The 22,326-nt window shown below is 41.2% G+C and overlaps 2 protein-coding genes across 12 annotated transcripts in view; one reads left to right on the top strand and one right to left on the bottom strand.

The window, feature by feature from the left end:
* Positions 1–12,677, top strand: part of LOC101465127 (SPRY domain-containing SOCS box protein 4) — an 87,519-nt gene extending 74,842 nt beyond the window's left edge. For all 11 annotated transcript variants that reach the window (XM_012916882.3, XM_004542427.5, XM_004542429.4 and 8 more), the window contains one exon: positions 10,142–12,677. In XM_012916882.3, the coding sequence (XP_012772336.1) occupies positions 10,142–10,269 (128 nt within the window). In that variant the 3' untranslated portion in view covers positions 10,270–12,677. The remainder of the gene's footprint in view (positions 1–10,141) is intronic.
* An 8,241-nt stretch (positions 12,678–20,918) lies between these two features.
* The window catches only part of clstn2a (calsyntenin 2a), a 162,300-nt gene continuing 160,892 nt past the window's right edge, over positions 20,919–22,326 (bottom strand). The window contains exons 17-18 of the mRNA XM_004542435.4: positions 21,925–22,115; positions 20,919–21,757 (exon numbers count right to left, since the gene is read on the bottom strand). Coding sequence (XP_004542492.1) covers positions 21,542–21,757; positions 21,925–22,115 — 407 coding nt within the window. The 3' untranslated portion in view covers positions 20,919–21,541. The remainder of the gene's footprint in view (positions 21,758–21,924; positions 22,116–22,326) is intronic.

The raw sequence follows: 22,326 nt of genomic DNA, 5'->3' as shown, positions 1-22,326 counted from the left end.
GGCGTTTAGATCAACTGGCGTTGGTCGAACAGATGTGTGGCAGTCTTGCGTTTCAGTAGCTCCTACCGACAAACCAGCAAAAAAAAGCCAAATGTGTCATCTGTGACACTTGTGAGGTTGTCTCAAACACACTCCGTCAGTCTTGATGCTGTTGAACAACAAAATGTTTAAAAATGTGGCGAGTTTACCTGGTGATATCCTCATGCGCGACGCGATCGCGAAAACAGCAAACAAGTAACACCACGCCGATGTTGTTCACAGGACAGCAAGAGTAAACGATCGGGAGACTCTTGTCGTCGTCATCGTTCCCCTCGCACGGTTTATTTCTCCGAATTCAGCGTTTTTGCTTCACAACTACAACGTGCTGTTTACTTTGTGCACTAACATGGAGTCGAGTCAACCAGCGCCACCTCTGGCCAAGTGCCACAGCCTACAGCCAGATCAACCTGTGACACATCTGCACCACGTTTGAATTCGTGTCATGCACATTTGTACCTTTCAATTGTGTCTGTTTGTGCGTCATGCAAATAAACCTTTGAAATGAATGAAATGATATCATGTATTTATTATCAGCCTACATTTGTACAAAATTCCAAATTATATACACAAAGTCATAGAAATCACCACTCCAATTGGTCATCATGATTTTAATATTCTCTTTTTCCATAACAATGAAATACACCTTGGACAAATATGACACATCAATATTTCATTAGTGTTGTCACATCACATCCTGTAAGCATCGTCTGTCTGTGTCTTTTCCCTGAAAATGAATATTTCCAGCCAATATAGGCAATTCATCAACATGGCTGGAGTTATATACAGTCTGTATAAGTGTGGTTAATCTAATGAAGATTTGTAAGGAGACGGCAGTTACTGTGAATTCACAGCAGTTACACAGTGATTAGTAATAAACAGCCAGTGAGAGTGAGTGGATATGACTGTTCCCACCACTAACACATGACCATAGCCCACTACTAGATTAACTTGTGACACATCTGCACCTGCTGCTATGATCACAGTGAGTAGAGGCTGAGTGGCTGCACTTACCCCTGGTACATCCAAATCTACCCACAAACATGTTGAAAGATGCAATGCCAGCAATGTGGATTGTCAACACTAAAAACAATCGGTAAGCAAAGACAACAGGGATCAATTTTTTCTGTTTATTTAGCACCCACAACATTTGTAGTCGCCTTCTGCACAGGGGAAGTCCACACACACCGTGTGGTACCACTTTCCACAGAAGGTGCAATCTGCAAGATTGAATGAGGTTGTCAGGGTCATTGTCTGACTGTTTATTACTAATCACTGTGTAACTGCTGTACATTCACAGTAACTGCCATCTCCTTATAAATGTTTATTAGATTGACCACACTTATACAGACTGTATATCACAACCAACTCTAACATGTTTGTTTGCAGAGGGAAGACACGGGCAGACTATGCTAACGACATGTGATGTTACAACACTGGTGAAATATTAGTGTGTTCACGACATTTTTCGTATGGGCAAAAGTATTGATATCAGGATGGTGATTCTTATGTGTATGTCATTTGGCATTTTGTACAAATGTAGGCTGATAATAAATACATGATATCATTTCATTCATTTCAAAGGTTTATTTGCATGACGCACAAACAGACACAATTGAAAGGTACAAATGTGCATGACACGAATTCAAACGTGGTGCAGATGTGTCACAGGTTGATCTGGCTGTAGGCTGTGGCACTTGGCCAGAGGTGGCGCTGGTTGACTCGACTCCATGTTAGTGCACAAAGTAAACTGCTCGCTGTAGTTGTGAAGCAAAAACGCTGAATTCGGAGAAATAAACCGTGCGAGGGGAACGATAACGACGACAAGAGTCTCCCGATCGTTTACTCTTGCTGTCTTGTGAACAACAACGGCGTGGTGTTACTTGTTTGCTGTTTTCGCGATCGCGTCGCGCATGAGGATATCACCAGGTAAACTCGCCACATTTTTAAACATTTTGTTGTTCAACAGCATCAAGACTGACGGAGTGTGTTTGAGACAACCTCACAAGTGTCACAGATGACACATTTGGCGTTTTTTTGCTGGTTTGTCGGTAGCAGCTACTGAAACGCAAGACTGCCACACATCTGTTCGACCAACGCCAGTTGATCTAAACGCCAGTTGATCTGGAACACCGGAGCTTGTTTTCCAGCTTCCTCCATTTGCGAACCATCGATTCGTTAATCTTAAATTCTCTCGCCGCTGCTCGATTTCCATGTTCCTCCGCGTAGCTGATGGCCTTCAGTTTAAACTGTGCTTCGTAAGCGTGTCTCTTTGCCATTTTCAGGGTTGTTAAAACAACGATGTCCTGCATAATGCACATACCTGTTCTTTTATACAGGTATGTGCGATTGTCCCGGTATATACGATCAACGCCCACACTTCACCCTTTAACGTTCTCATGGTGTTCTCTACTACGTCCTCCTTACAACACATAGGGTGCACCGCGCTATAGGGCGCGCCGCACTTTTTGAAGAAAATCTAAGACTTTTAAGTGCGCCTTATGGTCGTGAAAATACGGTAAATATCAGAAGATTATAGTAGACCGTATCTAAAGTTGATTCAGTGGACTAAAATATAAAGTGTAGAGATTTGCAGTGTACACACAGATTTATTTTCCTGTTTATCAAATGCAAATTGTGTCCACATGTCGACCCTTCTGTTCCTCCCAACAAGTGTTGACATTTCGTCGCATTTTCATGAGAAGCAGGCAGCTAGTTGTGCCCAGCCTCCTACCCCGTTTTTCAGTGGCACATCAAATGAAGCACATCCAACCTTACTGCAAATAGAGAGCACTTCTGATTGGATGACTTTAAAACTCAAGACTTTTCTGCATAGCTTTGACATGATCTCTCCAAAACACTTCCATCTAATTTTTATTCCTCGACAAAAGTATCTGTACATATTATCATAGTTTGTGTTCGTGCATTACTTTTTATTCAGTTGTTGTTTTTGTCAGCAAGAAAAAGCGGTCGTTGATGAAAACCTTGACGTACGTAACACCGTGACAGTAAAAAAAAAGCTAAAACTCTGCAGAACCATATTTCCCCTCATGATTCGTTAAGGGTCGCATGAGCCGAGGTGTGAATCGAGTCGAGGACTTTACGGTCAGAGGAGCCAAAGTGTGGTCGCACCTCGGCTGGAACTCCCCGTTAGACTTGAGAAATTGATGAAGGTTCTCAGATGAGTACCTGGAATTCAAATGGATAAGACCTTTGTGGCCCTTGTGTGCTGCTTTACCACAACCCATGAGGACAGAAAGGGGACTGAGATGACTCAGTACGTGGTGAAGTAATGTAACACAAAAGCTGCATCCTGTTGGTTTCCTTACTGAAAAGCATAGTGGTTTATGTGGGTCTGTGTGATGACAGCATCTTGTTATTGCAGTGTCAGGCTAACAAAAGTTTTAAGACAAGCTAGCATGATACAGACATATCTGCCATATCATCCAAGCAGATATTTGTTGGTTTTACATGCACAATAACATTTAAAACATATCCAGTATCAGTATTAACTAGCTAAACTTGCTTGCTGGATTCCAGTCAGAGGGAAATATAAGCAAACTTTTCCACCCAGATGTTAAATGTAATGTTGGAAGTTTTTTCATTTTCTGTCAGCACTTAGTAGGCGTTACAAAGCTGTGTAGGTAGTCGATGATGCTATTTCCTTCAGAGCAGGCTCTCAAATGTGAGACAGCTAAAACTGTGAGAAACGCCCAAACGGAGTCTTAAAGCTTTGTTACCAGAAATATATTCAAAAGGTTTCACCAAAAAAACAAAAAAAATAGACAGCAGCTGCAGGTCACTGTGGTGGGTTGGTTTTTTTTCCTGAGACACAATACTGAAAAGTATTTCCTCCTGCCTCAGACCCTTTTTTCCGAGCGTTTCAGCATTCATCTGTCTGTCAGAATTTATTCAGCATCTGCTCGTCCCCTCAGGTCAGTTTTTACATCCATCATAAAAGTAATGCTGCTGTTGCCATTTTCACCCTCTCTCCTATTATCATTTTCTACAGACAATAAATTCTGCTCTCCGTCGCTGTGCGCCGCATCTCATTACAGGCGCCATGTCCCACTGTGTGCCCCTATTACTGCTTGTTCCCATCGCATCAGACCCAGGGTCTCCATTCATATCCATATAAAATGTCTAATCAGGGAACAAGTTCCAGACTGGCTGGGGTCGCGTCACACGTCGCATCAATCTGATATCGTCTAGTCACTTTCATCAGTAAACCATCTCGCTGAATGTTCAACGAGGTTTGACATCTTTGTAGAAAATAGATGAGATTGTGGAGGAAGTAAAAGCAGCTGAAAGGTTGCGGGTTTGATTCCCAGCGCACACAGTCTGTGTTATAGACTCAAATTAGAAAGCAGATCGCTGAAGGAAATCACTTTTCCGATGTAATTGGACTTCAGGTGATATATTGGCAATATTTAGCGATGATATTTACTCCTGCAGCAGTTCAAAGCGTGATTCTTCTTGTGTAATGACACAGAGGGAAATTACCTACTACTCACTGTCTGCACTGAATCTCCTTATGAGCTTCTCCAAACACTCGAGGAGAAGCTTATAGGATAAAACATGATGGAAAATGTGTCATTAAGAATGAAATCTTGTCATTACTACACTAAGCTTTCCCACTGAAGTTATTAAGCCAAACTAATTACTTCTGTAATGCAATACAAGGCTATTATACACATCTGGAGGGCGTCTAATGATTTATGTGGCTTTTTTTTTTCAGCTTATAGTAAATAGCAGCCGCACAACCACCTAGAGTAAGCATAATAATATGAGCAGGCACCTGTGTTATATCTCCTATTGAGTCCACACCTTTGATTTATTGGCCTATAAATACCTCATACACTGTAAAAGATTATATAAGAGTGTCAAATACCAGTGTGATATGAATGCTAATGATACAAGTACATTTACCTACTGGAGTGCTTAAAAAATAAATAAATTGTTACTGCTTTCAAGTTGTTTCTGTCTAAAAGCCTCCTCAGGCACCAGTGTAGCTCACCTGATTCACCTGTGTGCTGCAAGGCTGTTGGAAAATCCCAATTGGACCCTGGGCCATTTGTTTGCTCTCTTACCTTTCCTACCTACTCTGAAACTGTCCTGTCATTGATAAAGACCAAACAGAGAAAAATAATAAAATAAAAAGACTTTCTAGGATGTTTTGTAGCTGTAAGGCATTTTAATGCACCATGGTTATCATTCACCTGATTCACTGCCAATCTTTAGGCTTCATTGCAAAGGAATTAATAATCCATCATGCGTAACGGCTACATGTAAGGCCGAAGCAGTGCAGTGTTGGATCCTTCAGTTTATTGAAGTAAAAATGACTCTTCCTCGAGGTGCTTTGATTTCCCCTTGTTATTTAACTAACAGCAGCTAATTAAGTCTCTGTTGTAGCAGAAAAAAATTAATGGCACAACCAGTGAATATTTACTTCTTTGTCTGATTATTTTAAGTCTTCAGGAAAGAGGAAAGGTACAGCTGACAGGGGCTCCCTCCGTGAGCAAGCAACAGTGCTGTTGCGTCGTAACTGAAACTGCAATAAACAAGCCTACAAGCATGTACAAATTAATTGGATGTGGTGTAAAATTGCTGCCTTTGATAAGTGAAGGCGCAGATCCCACACACACACACAGACACACACCGTTAACTGACTGGCACTCAAAACATGTTGTAGCCACAGTAACTGTCTCTTTGACATTTTCAGATCCAGTCTTTTGCGCCTTAAGATGACTCGAATACCCAAATAGGTTTTTGCTGGCAGAACAAATGCTGGGATGCAGATCGAGCCAGCTTCGATTTCAGTTGAAGGAACGCAGAAGAATATAAGGCGTTCATATCACGTACGTTTATGGGATTAATCTTATCCGGGAAAAAGTGGAGTCTCCATAAAGATGATGACAGTAACGATGACAAGACAGGAGGTTGCGTATATACTTGACTGCGTTACGTAACGCTCACATATCCAAGATGCTTTATCTGTAGCCATCCACTAATTCGCCGTAACACATAAATACACTAGCCGCCTGTTTTCTTAGCAACAAAACAGCACATGTCACAGAGGATTTGTCAGATACACACTTCTGAACTCATTAGGCAGTGTGAGCATCGCAGGGATTTTAAAGCCCACGCCGATGTTTAACTCAGTGCAAAAAACCTCAAACATACCTGATCAGATTAAATTTCATTAGTTTCATTGGATAATATTTTAAGCCATATTTATATAAAGTCTCACAAGGTTTTTGAAACTTTTTCTTTCTTTTCCCCAGCAGCTTCACTCTTTGTTAGTTTTTGTCTTTAAAACACTGTTTTGTTGACATTTCCTTTACTTAAGTGCTCATTGCAAATACAGTACACAATCCCAGTGAGTAAATACTTTGAGAAGATTTGTCTCATTATTCTATTCCTGCATCAGAGACTGGGGGAATAACTAATTAAAAAGCAAGTCACAGTAAACTCTTTCTGTCTCTCTGGTCATCAGCCAGTGAGGTAGTAAAGCCAGCTTAGCATCCCTGATAGCTCTATATTTAGGTAGCTTACTGAGAACCTTCTGTGTTTGTTTGTGAGCTTTCAAACTGTGAATACGTTAAAATCCCAAACAGTAATCTGAGCCGCTAAAAGCTGTAGTTAAAAACAAACAAAACGTTGAAATGATGAATTAAGGAAAGGTGGAAATAATCAATGAAACATCAGTGCGTGTAAATCGTACATGTCACTCAAAACAGTTGTGTGCAGCTCATCGTATCAGATGCTGATGCCGCCGCAGAACAGCGCTCATCTACAGCGTCTTCCGTTACTGTAAGGCGAGCAGCTCTCATAATGGCAGAGTGGTCGAGAGTCAAACAGAGGTGAAAGTAGAAATCAGCGCCGTCGTCGTCATTGTGACTGCGCATAAGTAACACGCTGTTGCTGAGAGCGAGTGTGGATGGGCATTAATGTGACAGTTACACAGCAAGGTGTGGAAGACGGCCTGTCTGCTGTCCTGTTGGCTTAACCTTGAACATATTCATTCACGCACACACACAGCTACAGAGGACGTGATGGTAGAGGGCATCCAGAGTTTACAAGGGAGGTCAGTGTGTGTGTGTTTTGTCTTCAGGAAGAACAGGAGGGGGAGAGGGAGACTCGCAGGGTAGCAGTGCTTTAATGTCTCTCCAGAATTTTTTTGCATTGCACTTTACACCTTGAAATTATTGCGGTTATTAATTAAGCCTTTTTCTCTTTGGTGGAGGAGATGTTTCCAGTTTTGTGGATTATAACAAAAGAAAACGTAAGGCCAAGATAAACGAAGCCGTGCGGTGAGGTGAAGCATGGGGCGAAGTAAGAACCCGATAAATGTTGGATCCTGATCACTTTAAAAGTGCGAGTTAAGGCATTTGGTGCAAGTCTTAAAGTGCCCTTCTAATTTTTCTGACTCATGGTCCTGCCTTTCCTTCCAGTTGGTGCACTGATGATTAGCTGTCACTGTGTGGGGGTGCATTACTACTTTGGAAGGTGGATGCATTAACAGCACAATGCAATAAGCCGTGTTTTATGTGACTAATGTTTCTTCAGGTGGAGGAGTTTTAGGATGTCTGTCTGACTGCAAAGTTAATTCCCCCTCCCACTCATGCCCCACTCTGCTCTACTGTATGATTAGGCCAGTCAGATATGGTCATCAGCACTAACTGACACTGATGATACTGTTAGCTCCGTGTGGAGGAGGGTGTGAGGTTAAGTTGTTAACATTCAGTCTAGAAAGTTCATATTTAGCACTTAGCTAACCAGCCTTGGGTTTTTTTAAATGCTTATTTTATATTTGATTGCATAAACCACGAGCGTCAAACTTTCCTCCAAGTTGCATTCAATTTTTTTTTTTTTTCAATTTAATTTTAGTCATGTCCTGCTTCTGAGATGCTGCTTGCAGCTGCAGAGCTTTCGTGATGTCGAGGTGTCAGACTTCGTTAAGTGAAGTCACATCTGTCTCTAATAATTCCCATAAAAGCTGTTGGTTCATTTCCTGTTCCAGCTCATGACATAGCGATTCTTTTAAATAAGAGGAGATATTCACTGATGGGGACATTTCAGTAAACTGGTGCAGGTGACCCAGTTTCTAATTTTAGTTGTGACATTTCTGACTAATATTTTGTTGTTACCTGACTGCCAGCTAACCTGGGTATGATTGTGGTATATTTGAATCCTTTTGAATCTTTTACCAGTTGTTAATGGCTTAAGTATCAACATTTAGAAGTTACCAGCCTGTAATTATTGTTTGTCTGCAAGGCAGAACCCACAACTTGACAGTCTAATTACAGCGTATCTCACCTGAACATGAGATGACACACTGAAATAACAACTGCATCCTACCTGCATCTCACACAGCTTACAATTTATTCTACACGAGGTCATTGGTTAATATTCTGGAAGCTGCTAAAAGCTCAACACTGTGTGGTAATCTCTAGAGGCAAATACATTTAATATGTCATGTTTCTTTTTTAATTCTTGACTTATTTTATAACAATAATGAACCACTACATTAAATATAACTAGCCATTATTGACATTCACACATAAGTTATTTTATCAGTTACCTGGTTAATATTTTTGTCTGTAATTGAAAAGAAGCTTTTAAAAATCTGTTGATAGGCTGAGTTCATGAAACTACAGTACTGTGCAAAAGACTGGACCCTGTCTCCAGAAATGTATAACACATGAAATAATAGGTGGCTGTTAAGAAGCCATTCTTAAGGAAGGGAAACAGGGAGAAAAGGCCGAATCCAAATTTGAAATATCTGGTTATCAAATCGTCATCAGTTTGCATGGAGGAGGTCAGAAGAGAGGTGCAGCAGTAAGGGTCCGCTGCCATCTGTAAAACACGGTGGAGGCTCTATCATGGTTTATGGTTGCATTTCAGCCAGTGGTGTTGGGATTTTCCCAAAATTGATGGAATGGATTGTCCTCCCTCTAGAGCCCAGACTGAATCAGTCTAATCATCTCGAGAGAAAACAGAATAAAAGGCAGCCAACATCCAAGGAAAAGCTTTAAATGTCCTTCAAGAAGCCTGGAAAAATATTCCTGAGGACTACTTAAAAGAAGGCTCAGACTGAATGAAGGTGGCCGTACTAAATATTGACTTTCAAACTCATTCAAATTGTACAACTTGTCTCATGTGCTGTATTTCCACGTATGTTTGCACGTGCTTCAATGAGTCACTGCACTTGTTTCCTGTTTTTCCCTGCGACATATAAAGAATTATGAGGTGGCTAAAGACTCGTACAGTACTGTGGATTTCTTTAAATCAGATGAAATCACAGAGCCTAGAGATATTGTGTTTACTCTATGCTTACAAAAGTAATAAAATAAAGTAAAAACAGAATTTAGAGAACGTAGAACTAGAGAATCTGTTTTTTTAATTTTTTTTAAGAAATTTCTCATCATTATGTAGTTCCAATATTTTTAGGTGGAAAAGTGATCAAGTTCATTACACATGTAAAATATAATTCATGTGTCTTAGACAACAGACAACAGCAGCACAGTTCAGTCTCCTCTCGTCCTCTGCTGTGTTTGTGTCGAACTGCTTAGACCGCCGCCTCCAGTATCCGTTACCTCCTTAACTAAAGCTGAAGGTCAGAGAAAAGGTTGACCAGGAACCTTGACTGTAGACGAGATGTAACAGTGTCACACCGATGTGGACTAGTTTGAACTTTGTGCAAGATATGAGTGTATTTATAACCCAGCAGCCTGCTTCAAATGTGCTCTTAATCAGCGGGAGAGCAAGTCGAGAAGCATGTGTCTCCGTTTCAGTGGGTTTAAAGTAGTGGGCGCGTTTAAGGTGTCATTGATGGCGCCAGCGTGTGGAAAGTGTAAATATTTAAAGGTGTGCATCGTCACCCTCTATGACCCATTTCTCCTTTTTCTAATCTATTCATGTTTAACAAACATAAAGAGGTGTTACGCATGAAAAAATGGCTGAGGTATATTAACGTGGACATCAAGCAGATGGTCATAAGGGCATTTTTTTAAGTGCAGGTCGTGTTTTCAGTTATTTGTGTCAAATATGTTGACTTTCCTCTAACTTTAAACAAAACCTCTCCGTTTTCCCCTCTCCTCAGCTGAGCCTCTTCCTCTGATGGACCTGTGTCGGCGTGCGGCCAGAGTGGCGTTAGGTCGGGACCGGCTTCAAGAGATCGAGCGCCTTCCTCTGCCCCAGTCCTTAAAAAATTACCTCCAGTACCAGTGACTGACATCGGTAGAGCCAGCTGGGAATACAAGGAAGTCCGAAGATGGATGATCGATGCAAGCATGTCCACAGTGGGAGCGCCACAGCTCTTGCAGATTTCTAAAAGGATGGATATAAAGATGGTGTCTGAACTGACGGGGGTCAAACAAAGAATAGGACAGCACCAGCTTCTTTTGGATTTTGAGCTGCTTTTTTTCATTCGCGCAGAACTTGAAATAAATTCTTAATGATGGCGTCCCATCAGTGTCTCACTCATCCAGAATAAAAGCCCATCCTCAGATGGCACAGCGTGGTTAAGCAGTCGAAAAGACTGTGGTAAGACGACCACCGCCACCTAGTGACGGGAATAAAAACAGCACAGAGAAAGCACACTAAACCCATCCACGGAGGCCTTTCTGACGTGCAGTCAGCGACCATTATCATTGCTGTTGGATCCCATAGAGAGTGTTCGTGATCTCCACTGGCGCAGGCTGCAGAGTCCAGATGTCCAAAAGGATTTTAGCACTAATGTTTTTATCAGATTGACATCGGGCCGCGACCAAAAGCTCACACTGCATACAGAGCACATCAAAGTGTGGCTAATGGGCTCTATGCACAGTTTGAAAGTTAGTATGCCAAAAGATATGTCCTGGCTTCAGAGAGACATTAGTTAAAAGATAAGCCCTTTTCAGACATGTAGCATTTCTGGCCCTTTTAAATGAAGACTTAGAAAGATATTCGTAACAACTATACACGCACATAATGTTCGTCACGTTATGAAGAAAAAGTGCTCTCTTGCACTGATAATAAAAATTAGCTTAAGGCCGGGGGGGAGTCACTAGTTCTCACTCAGTTTTAAGATGTTTTAACATATGACAGATTTTAATCTACTGTTGTTTTATGAGATTCCAGTAGAGCTATATGGAAACCGTTTTACATACAGGATGTTTCTGATCCTGTATGTGTGGAAATCATTGAATTAGTCGACTGATTTAACCAAACGGATGTTTAGGCTGAGATTTCTGCCGATTTTTGTTTATGGTGCAGAATTTTCAAAAAGCTATAAAAAAGTAAAGTGATTCATCCTTTGCTGTGTGCAAAGTCTCTGCAACCAAAGCTTGCTCTAATGTGATTGATCAGTAGAACTCCAACAACATGTGCACTACTAACTGAAACCGGAGTGCTCCCACTAAGCAAAATCTTGTCCCTTGATTTTGCATATTTCACATACAGAATCTGGTACTATCATAGCTGAACAAAAGCTGAGAAATTAAGTGTATTTAATGTATAAACAACTTTAATAAGTTAGATTGAGCTCATTAACTGTACTTCACTGCCCTACAAACTACAGATTGTTTGAATATGGAGCTCCCAAAACTTCTGGAGCAATGAGGCTTTCAGTTGTAGCAGATGTAGCTGACGATCACCAACAATAATCAGCAGCCTGTCATCAGACTTTTAGTTTAGTGGAACTGCTCTGCGTGTCTGAAAGGGGCCAATCATGCTTGTTGTGTAAAGTATTGGAATTTTTTTTACTTTCTTTTTGATTCTTTGTTTTGTTTTTTACGGCACTGCGAACCATTCCTCACCAGACACTAGATTATGTATTACGATGTCATCTCACAACCAAAGTATATCACAGGAAGCTGCAGAGTGCACGAATGTATCTGCGAGCTGCAGGTCGCGGGCCGGACACGCTGTTGGCACGAAGACGCCACCTGCCGCTGTTTGTAGCACCCTGCTGTAGCTCACCGCGGGCGGACGGTATCCGTCGCGCTCGCCGCACAACTGTCTTAATGACCACGAACGACAAACTGACAGGGGCGGATCTAAGCCGACTCGGTCCGCGACTCGAGGCTGTAGCGGCGCGGGCGATGTGCTGCTGGCTCATAATAGGATGCAGATGACCAATGCACAACCACACACGTGCTCACTGAAGACCAATCACGTTTTCTTTCCAATTAATGACTTAAGTCACTTTTTTTTTGGTTTGATTTTTTTTTTTTTTTACTCTTGGGTTTATATCCTTCATTAATATTATTATTAATATTATTATTGTTATTGTGAGTGTGGGGGTCTGACTGATGACGGTAGGAAGACGATGTTTATTTATAACAGGCTAGTTCTGTTTGTTTCATTAAACTGATCATTGATGGTTACATTCAGGTAAATTAAATGCAAAGATGCTGACGATGAAGGGAGAGAAATTAAAAATTGTTTGTTCGATGCTGCTTTTATTATTATTAATATTATTTTATTATTATTAATATTATTATTATTTGTGATGGCGGTGGTCTTACCTCCTGTTTCTGTAGGTTAGGATGGGGGAGGAAAGGACCTGTTCACGTACGTAGTCGAATGTATGGACAGACAGTGCAGTTGAGATGTCAACAGACATGAAATGTGAATAAAAGCCAAGTGAATTTCAAACTAAATCTCTGTGTTTCTCTTCTTTACTTCATCTCGTAAACTGGGCCCGAAAACAGCAGACTGCAGGAGCGTTTACAGTGCTAAAGTCAGCCTAAACACATCTTACAAGAAAAAAGGTGAATAAATAAGGTGCGAGTCCGTTGGGTCGACAGTTTCAGCATCTTTAATTGCATCTCCGGGAGCATTTTATCTCCCAAGCAAGGCTTTGGTAGGCAAAATTGGGCTGTTAAGTATTTAGCTGTAAGTTCTTGTCAAGTGTGCAGTTTCCACTTGAGGATGTAAACGGCTAATGCTGTACTCATCAGCTCCTGCAGCTGTAAATACAGCTCACGCTCAGCCAGAGAGAGATACCGATGCCCTAAAACGTCCGGAGCGCAAACACAAACATTACCGAGGCTCACTGTGGTTTTAGGCGTCATATTTCCGCTGCACAATCTGAAATCAGACTCCCACTGAAACATCATTAGGTCCAGGCTCACCATATCTCAGCACACAGGGGACTGTTTTGGAGATCAATAGCAGACAGACCATGTAATGATCCTCCTGCGTCATCATCCTGCCATAGATGGATCCAACACTTAGTTTAACAGGACATTGTGTATCCTTAAACACACACTCACAGACTCTTTATGTCTAACAGAAGGCAGACCATCAGCAGTTTTATCTGCCTAATGAGTCACATGAGCATAAATCTTGCTCAAACTCCACAGCAGATCTGGTAATCTTGTTTTTAATATGAGACAGTAAATTCAAAAAGACATCTCTGTGTGTATCTTACATTCAGAGACAACAATGCTTTAATTTAAAAATATATACATTTAAATTGGTGGATGGTTAACATTGTTATTCACTGCATCCTTGCAGTTATCAATAATTTTAATAACTAAAGTAAATCCCACAACCTTACTTAGACTGGCCTGGGGAGACTCACCTCCTTCATGGAAGTAGAAAATATGTGAAATGTTATTACAACAACAGGCACTTCTCCATGATGGATTATAGACAACAAGCCTTCCTTCTACTTTTAGATTTTTCACTTCAATCTGCCCCCAAAGAATATCTTGCATCTCTCAAATAACACAAAAGTCATTCGAGATCAATTCACACAACAATTTCAAACTTGTGTAGCTTGGAAAATGACCTCATATAAATATCTCCAGTTCCACGTCTGTGCTCTCGCCAAGTGTCCGAGCAAAAAGTAAAGCAGCTTAGTGAAATGTATGGTGTGACAAAAATCTGGAGAGCACAGCAGAGGCAAGCATGAGTATCATGTCTTCGGTAGTAAAATCCTTTTAGCTTATACTAAAATAAAATATCTGACCTTAGAGGAATACAGTGCCTGCTGTATCCAGTCTGTTCAAAACATTTGACCCTCATGCTCGCTAAAGCAGAGAATTGGCAACAAAGCTGCTGTTATTTTCTATTCTGGGACTTGGGCAGGAAGCAGAGGTGTGAAAAGGGTCCGCAACACAACGCGCCTTTCCTTTTTTCCTCCCCGAGTTAGATAGTTTGGCCTCGGAGTGGCGATAAAGACCAGGAGAGAAAATGTTTAAAGTGGAGAGCTATCTGAATAAACAGCAGCGACATCCTTCAATATTTTGCTTTCCTGTCATCAGTTTTTAGATAAAAAAAGGGACTCGCTGAACAAATGTGCTGAGGGAAACAAACATTATGTGTTGCCAATGTAGCTGAGCGAGCCAGAGCACTCATCACATAAAACTGTTATGACTGTGACCATCTGGGACTGCATGGGCTGTTTTGGCTGTGGCGCTACAGTGTTTTTCAGTGTGCTCATACCAGCCCTGAAAAAAATCAACACAGAGAGACAAAGAGAAGAGGGAACTCCCACTTTGCCTTAAAGCAAGGAGAATGTTACTTCTTAGCCAGAAGAATAATAATTACGTGCATTTGCACTGCAGCCTCTCATCTACCCCAGCAGATCAGCACACACGCAGCGGTCCATTAGTGAAGTAAAAAACAAAACAAGAGGACAGGTTGAAACGCGAAGGAAAAGAACAGGGATGAGAAACAGGACCCTTTGCCTGATAACAGGGTTGATGGTGTTGCTATGGTGTGTGACACACATACGAGGGACTGTGTGCGTGCAAGTCTGTAAGTGTGTCGGAAAATTAGTAGGCAAAGCACAGAAACACACACATACTATATGTCCGTAGTTTTTCCAGCCAATGCTGGAACAGTCCAACAGGATGAAACTGTGTTAATCCTGTGTTTAAATATCCTAACCCATTCCAGAGGGTGTGTTTGATGTGTGTCAGAGCGTGACAGTTTTTGTCCACTTGGTTTCATCCCTCAGTGTTAAAGTTGCATATCTTGATCATGAGTGTTAGCATATCCTTGTCTTTGGATAAATATGGGGAACATCCATACATCCATCCATCGGTTATTCAATTCCACTCTGGCCAGGTTGCCGGGGAACAACAACATTAAATTAATTTACAGTGAAAAAGCCAATCAAGAGATCTACAGACTATAAAAAACAACAACACATATTTGCAGTAAAAGAGCTGAACAAAGTCAATAGCTATTAATTGCATTCTGGCACCTCTGAGGTCCATTACAGTGTTATTGAACATGCGGTGCTCTTCAGTTAAGAAGGCACATTAAGCTACTAATTAGTCAATTGCATTTCTTCATCCTCAGGGATCCAGTGTGTACAGAAGTGAACAGTCAGCAATACTGTGAACACCAAGCCAGAACAAAGCTGCAACTCTTTATATGCACAAGATCTTAGTGTTTAATAGATCCACTTTAATGAGTGCCGGTCAATGAAAAGCTCTGTGGGATCACCACTGACTGACCACACGCTGAGGCTTCTGAACACTTCTTGCAAACTTCAAATTAAGAGTCATTTTAGGATGCTTATGAGACATCAAAGCGCCAATGACAAAAGTTAAATATGCTTTAGTTTAGGCTCACACATGCCAACACACGTGTTGGCATGTGTGAGCCTAACACAAAAAGTAAGGAAATTTGTGTTTGTGCGATTATTTCTTTGTTGTAGCAATGCTTCTTTGCAATAAATCATATTCTGTTCCAAAGCCTGTTTATTTCACTTAAATGGTCCCACATTTGTTGAGCAGCAGAGTTGAGTATGCAGGTTGCACCCATGAAAAACTTGCCAAATCTTCTCTGCCAAACAGCCTATTTTGCTGCTGAACCTTGTTTTGAGCTTCTGGTTCCCACCCGGGGCTGACTATCAGGCGTCTGATTAGCACCTTTTAGTCAGCGTCTGTGAGCATGGACCCTGCTACAGCAGTCAGTTGTTGTCTCCTCTAAGCATGCCACGTTTGACTGATCTGGATAGAGCCTGTAAAATAGGCCAACTTCGAGCAGTGTTATTTGGAGTGAGCCCAAGTACCATCTCCAGATTGAAGAATGAGTTCCATATAATGGACGATGTCAGAGACGGGCTGCAGAGTGGCCGTCCTAAGAAGACCGAATGGGCAGTCTGCCACTGATTTGCAGTTAAGGTTTGTGGGACAATATGACCGACGGCTCTCTACGAAGCAGCTCTGGAACAAACTTCACACAGCCAATGTTATATTCAGTAAGGAGTCCAGATTCTGCCTACAATAGTTGGATGAAAAGGTTAAAAGGTGGAGAAGACGCAGAGAAAGCTATCCTGATTATGCACTAATAGGTTAACACCTTAGGTGGAGGAAGTGTGACGGTGTGGGGCAGCATCTCCCTCGCTGGAAAAAAAGGCTTTTAATCATGGGAAGTAATCTCAATGCAGAGAGATGTCTGCAACCAGAGGCAATCCCATATCTCGTTGCCATGGACAACCAAACTTTGACCTCCATGTTTATCCCAGACTACCTACTGCCTGCAGTCCTGACCTCAACCCTGTTGAAAACTTGTGTGATCAGTCTGGGCGTGCTGTTTGTGCCAAACTCTTGAAGAATGGGATGTCATCCCACAGCAGTGTGTGACCAAGTTGGTCACCAGCATGAGTAGACTGTGGCAGGCTGCTGTGGTGGTGTATGTTTGTCCATATGCTACTCAGGCCCCTTTTTGCTAAATGAATCCATTTTTAAAATTGCCAATATGTTTCTTGTTTCTTCAGACTTCAATCACCCAATCCATTAAACGACACCGAAGAAGAGTCAGCAGCAGAATAAGCTGTTTGGCATTGGCAGAGAAGATTTGGCAAGTTTTTCATGGACACAGCCCACACACTCAACTCTGCTGCTCAACTCACAAATGCATTTGTCTTACAAATGTGGCATCATTTAAGGGGAAATAAACTGGCTTTCCAACAATATAAGATTTACTGCCAAGAAACATCGTTACAGCAAAAACCAAGTGTGAAGTTTAGTTACATGTACAGTTTGGCTTTCTGCAGGAAAGCTGACAAGTGGCTGTTTGTTTCATTTTAAAATATTGCAAGATAAGATTAAACTTACAACCTGTTTAACAGCGCATAAATTCATATTGGTATGTGTTCCTCTTCATCAGCCAACAACCGTGCATGTAACAGTTTTCTGTTTTTTGTGGAGTTTTCGCAGAACTGATCTCTCAACGTGCAGTCATTGGAAGGTGAGTTAGGCCTTCCACCAGCAGGGGGCAGTAATGCTTCACAGTTGTGAGCTGAACCTTGTAAGATCGGTTTGCATGTATTTAGTATGTATTTGTATTAATGTGAGATTTGGCAGGGGGCGAGAATAAAGAAAAAAACAAGTAAAAATGTTGCATTGGGCGCTTCAGTCGATTTCTTTTCTTTGTGTACAGACTGTGATCAGCTGACCTGCTGCTGCGCTGACATTTAGTGCTCTTTGCGGATTTAGCCAGCTGAAGTCAGATATAAGTAGATGTTACATGAGCTGTATGACTGATTCCCAACTCCTGGATAAGACAAAGCGACTATAAAAGGTAACCAAGATGATCGGATCAGTGTTACCTTACACTGAGCAGCTACATCTATATTTTTATATACAGCATAAACCTGCTCTTGTTCTCCAAACAGCTGTTGTCCTGTGGCACAATCATTACATCATGTTCAGAGCTGTGTCTCTGAACATGTTGCACACCCCAGGGCAGCAGCAGCAGTCTCCCTCGCTCTGGACACGCACAGTGATTCACAACTGTTGTGTTTTCAATATGTCCCAGTTGCACAATATTGCATCACTGAATGCACACTATCCCAATCAGTGAGAATCTTTACCACAACATTTAGCTTTTTCTAATTCAATAAAAATGAATATTACACGAGTTTAGATTAATATTTATCTTTTTTTATGAAAAAGTAAGAACAAAAAAAAAACAAATAAACATTTTAATCTAAGAAATTGATCAAACAAGCAGCTGTGAAGCCGAGCTGTTTAGGGCAAGGCGCTTTTGTTTTTGTTGCTGTAGCGCCCTCTAGTGACCAAAGGAAAAAGCGTTTTCCCAATAATGGTGCCACCACTTTTGTGACATGTTGATATTGATATATATGACATATTTGATTAAATCTCCAAAAAGTTATAAGAACATACATTCAATTTCATTTATATAGCAGCAAATCGCAACAACAGTCACCTCAAGGTGCTTTATAGTGTAAGATAAAGACCTTACAACAATATGAGAGAAAACCTCAACTAACAAATGACAAATGACCCCCGTTAGATGTAATGATTAAATACAAACACACAGAGTGAAGAGTTCAGTGAAGAAGAAACAGTCGGTCCCATCATAGTGTGCTGTTAACTGTGCCTGTGCCTTTACTACGCATATGAAAATAGAAACTGTGAAACCTGAAACTCCAAATTTAAACAAAAACGGGCAAATAGCTCAAAGGTTAGACAATAAAAAGCTTCAATCCTTTGGTGAAACTAGAGTGCTTAAGGCAGAAACATGAAAAACAACAGAAAGGAATCAGGAAATGGTTTGACTAATACGAGTCTGATAGAGGATACACCATGATGATGAAGGAAATAAAGGATAGTCTTTGCAATTACACCTGCACCCGCTGACAGAAACAGAGAGAGGCTGACAAATTGTTGTAGCGTCAGCTGAGTGCTGCACCTTGTGGCACAGTATGACCCAGCTGTTTTGGCACGTGGGGTCCTAAAACGACTGAATATGCAGAAATAATCCTTGCTAATAATAACCTGCTATGCACATACAATATGTTCTGGGCAATTATATGAAAAACAGTCCAGTGATTATTTTAAGGGATGAAGACAAGGATCATTTCAGGATTGTCCCCCCTCCAAAAAACAGAAGATGCAGGTAAGTGATTGAAAATTCAAAGTTCCCCCCAATTTATTTTGGGACCTTTTAAAAACTCTTGTTTCTGGGTTTTCAAACTGCTCACCTCGTGCACGAACCATTTTGCAGATTGAAAATCTATTACACAGAGCATCTTCCTTCCTTTTGGCTCAGAGGCAATTTGAATAAACACAGTGATTCCATGTGAACCCCACCTGCCTCTGTCTGTGTAAGCCTGTAATGAAAACAAATGAAACACACAGGCAGCCAGCTCCAGCATGATGCATTCATGCAGCTGGCCAACACCTACAATGATAGCTCATTAATTATTCAATTTATAAGCTGCTCGACACACACACACGCGCACACGCATGCACACACAGTGCACATCAGGTCAGGTGTATAGCGTAGAGACAGGAAGGAGAGCTTTGTAGAGTCTAAAACAAGTCTTTATTGGTCAATATACAGGAAGCAGTGGGATGACCACTAAAGAGAGAGAAATCCCAACCACAGAGTTTACAAAAAGAAAAAGAAACTGATATATAAAATAAGTGTCTTGAACATTTTTACAGGGTTTGTTATTATATGTAAAAGAACCTTTTTTTAATCTTTAATCTTCAGAAGCATATTATGACAAAGAGGGAGGGAAAAAGGAAACAAGGCAGTTATTTCACAATGATGACATCACAACCACAGGCCAACAGAAGGAGGGACAGGTGAGCAGGACACATAGTATCAGAGAGCTCAGTGAGAGAGGTCGTCATAGATACTGTCCACACACGAACGTGTGACCGGTGCTTTCCTGTGAGCAGAGATGGGAATGTCACGGTTTCTTTTAGCTTTTAAACAAACTGGAATTTAATTTTGTCAGAGTGAGTGTTAATCAGTAATGACGCCGGTACAAAGAGGAATGACTGTAAGTGAAGTATCCACTTCTTCTTGTAGCTGTGGTGAAGTTGTGCAGGAATGTGGATATACTGTATAAGCGCTGCTTCTTTTCTCCTAAATTTACCACCGTTTCTGTCAACATCTACGCACGACTTCAAACGGGCGCTCCGACAACTTTGCACAATGAATTTACTTTCCTTTACATGAGGGATAAAAACAGCACGCTGATATCTGTGGGTGTCCTTTGCTTTGACATGAAAGCCTGTGTTACAAGCTGCAGATGTGGACTTCTGCAGCCAGTTTCACAGACGCGCCTGTTGCAACTGAACAAAATAGGAAAGAAAATCCTACTTTGTTGGTTTTGCTAAAGGCGAGATCCTACAGTATATAACTCATTATAAATTGTTGGCATCAAAAGCTATTTTATTTGCTCAAGGACGCTGTACACAACATTAGACATCACAGCGGCCTGACTCTGAGACAAGTCTAACTAGATAAACTCGTGACAAGTTAGGTGTTTGTGAAACCGGCAGGTCTAAGATGAGATGCTACTGACTGATAGATGGGAAGTGCAATGTATATTGTTTCTGGAAAATGATCAATACTAGGCACTAAAGTCAGGATATTATAGCCTGTTCTGCATCAATTCTATATCTGTCTCTTATATCTGGAGTACCCCTGTTTCTGTGCACCGATCCTTTATGGTAGGTCCATAATTGCATAGAGGACTCCCTTTACTATGGATAAAACCAAAGGAAACATGGGGTCATAGTGGCAAACTGCAACATTTCTGTATCACTGCATGTGCTGAGTAAAAACCAAAGTTAGCTACTCCTAAACAGTAAACATTTGGGCCACAGCACGGATAGATCTGGCACACACACACACACAGATGCAAACAATCAGCTTCTAAGCTAATGGAAAAGTGACTGTTTTAGCTTCAAGATAATCCAAGGAACTCAAAGATGAAAGATTCCGTTTAAAAATTGATATTTCTACTTTGTTCTGTACATGCAGTAAATCAGGACAAATGTGGAATGTTTCTCTTTAGTGTCCAGGCCACAGAACCACAGACTTTAAGGACATAAACGTGTTGTGGTTGAGAAGAGAGGAAACACAGAGAGAGCACAGCTATGTCATACCTACTATCAGGGCCATGGGAATTCTACGTAAAGATGTTACAGATACATGAACTAGCTGATGCGTAGATGGATAGACCTTGCTGTTAAATTGATAAAAACAATCAGTTTGATGGATAAAAGATTTAAAAGTAACGGAGGATACGATACACATACTGAACACTGGGATAAAAGTGAATTTTAAGCTTGTGTTTCGTATCAGTGTCACATCATTTAAGATCTGGCTCGTGGCTCAGAGTTTGGGACTGAATTTATAATGTGCCCACATAATAAATGACTCGACTGTGCTTGTTTGACATATTTTTCTCTGCTTTACTGGTTGTGACGTGAATAATGATGCACACACAGACAACGATTTCCATTCAGTCATTCAGTCAGTTTGACTGCGTCCAGCAGGGGGAGATGTTACATTAAAAATGACAACATGGGAAGATTCGAAGAGTATTTTCCAGCAACAGATTGTAAATTATTTCATCAGAGTGTGTGTGTGTGTATACCTTTACAGAGCATGAAGGAATGTCTGGTTGATACGTGTGTGCTGTGTATTTTTATGTGTGTGTCCGATGAGAATGTGCATGAGCGTGTGTTTGTGCACATATGTGTTAATGTTTACATGTTCGTGATCAGTATGTTATGGAGGAACTGTCCCATCCGAGTTTCCCCTTCTGCTTTCTCTCTTTAGCAGCTTCTCTCCCTTCATCATCATCTTCCTCTTCATCGCTGTTCTCCGACTCAACACTTGTCACTCCTCCCACCAGCTCTTCCTCCTCCTCTTCTTCCTCCTCCTCATGTTCTTCTTGCCTTACCTCATCACCCAGAGCCTGAGGTCCTCCTATGTTCTAGAGAACAACAAACAAAAATCAGCGTATAAACGACACAACTGCAGGTACGTTCATACTGTTAACAAGTACTGTGGACATTATCTTCAGTCTTCCACTCTGTCCTTCTTCTAAAGAAAATACCCTGATAATGGCATTAAATGCTAAACCACATCTTTCAGAGTTACCTCCATGGGGTTGACAGTGATGGTGAGCGCAGAGTTGTCCCACTCTTCCTCAGCATCTTTGACCTCATCTTCGTCCTCTCTCGACCCTTCCTGATGTGTGGCGTGGATCCTGTAGACTCCAATAACCACGATCACTACCAGTGCTGCGATACAAACCACGATAACAACTGTGGCTGCAGGAGGTGCCGATCCTGTAAAAAACAGTGATTAAAGTAATTATGCATACACACACACGCACACGCACACGCACACACACACACACACACACACACACACAATAATAATAATAACAGTGGTTTCCTATGATACTCATCGTTTCCCTTAAGTTCTCTAACGATCCTGTAAAAAACGAATGAAAATGCTTTACATCGGAGTAACAGAGTACAAGTAAACTAAATGCTC

Source organism: Maylandia zebra, linkage group LG18 (genome assembly GCF_041146795.1).
Source record: "Maylandia zebra isolate NMK-2024a linkage group LG18, Mzebra_GT3a, whole genome shotgun sequence".
NCBI lineage: Eukaryota > Metazoa > Chordata > Actinopteri > Cichliformes > Cichlidae > Maylandia > Maylandia zebra.
Note: the sequence above shows the minus strand (reverse complement) of the source record. Positions and strands in the feature narration are given on the sequence as shown.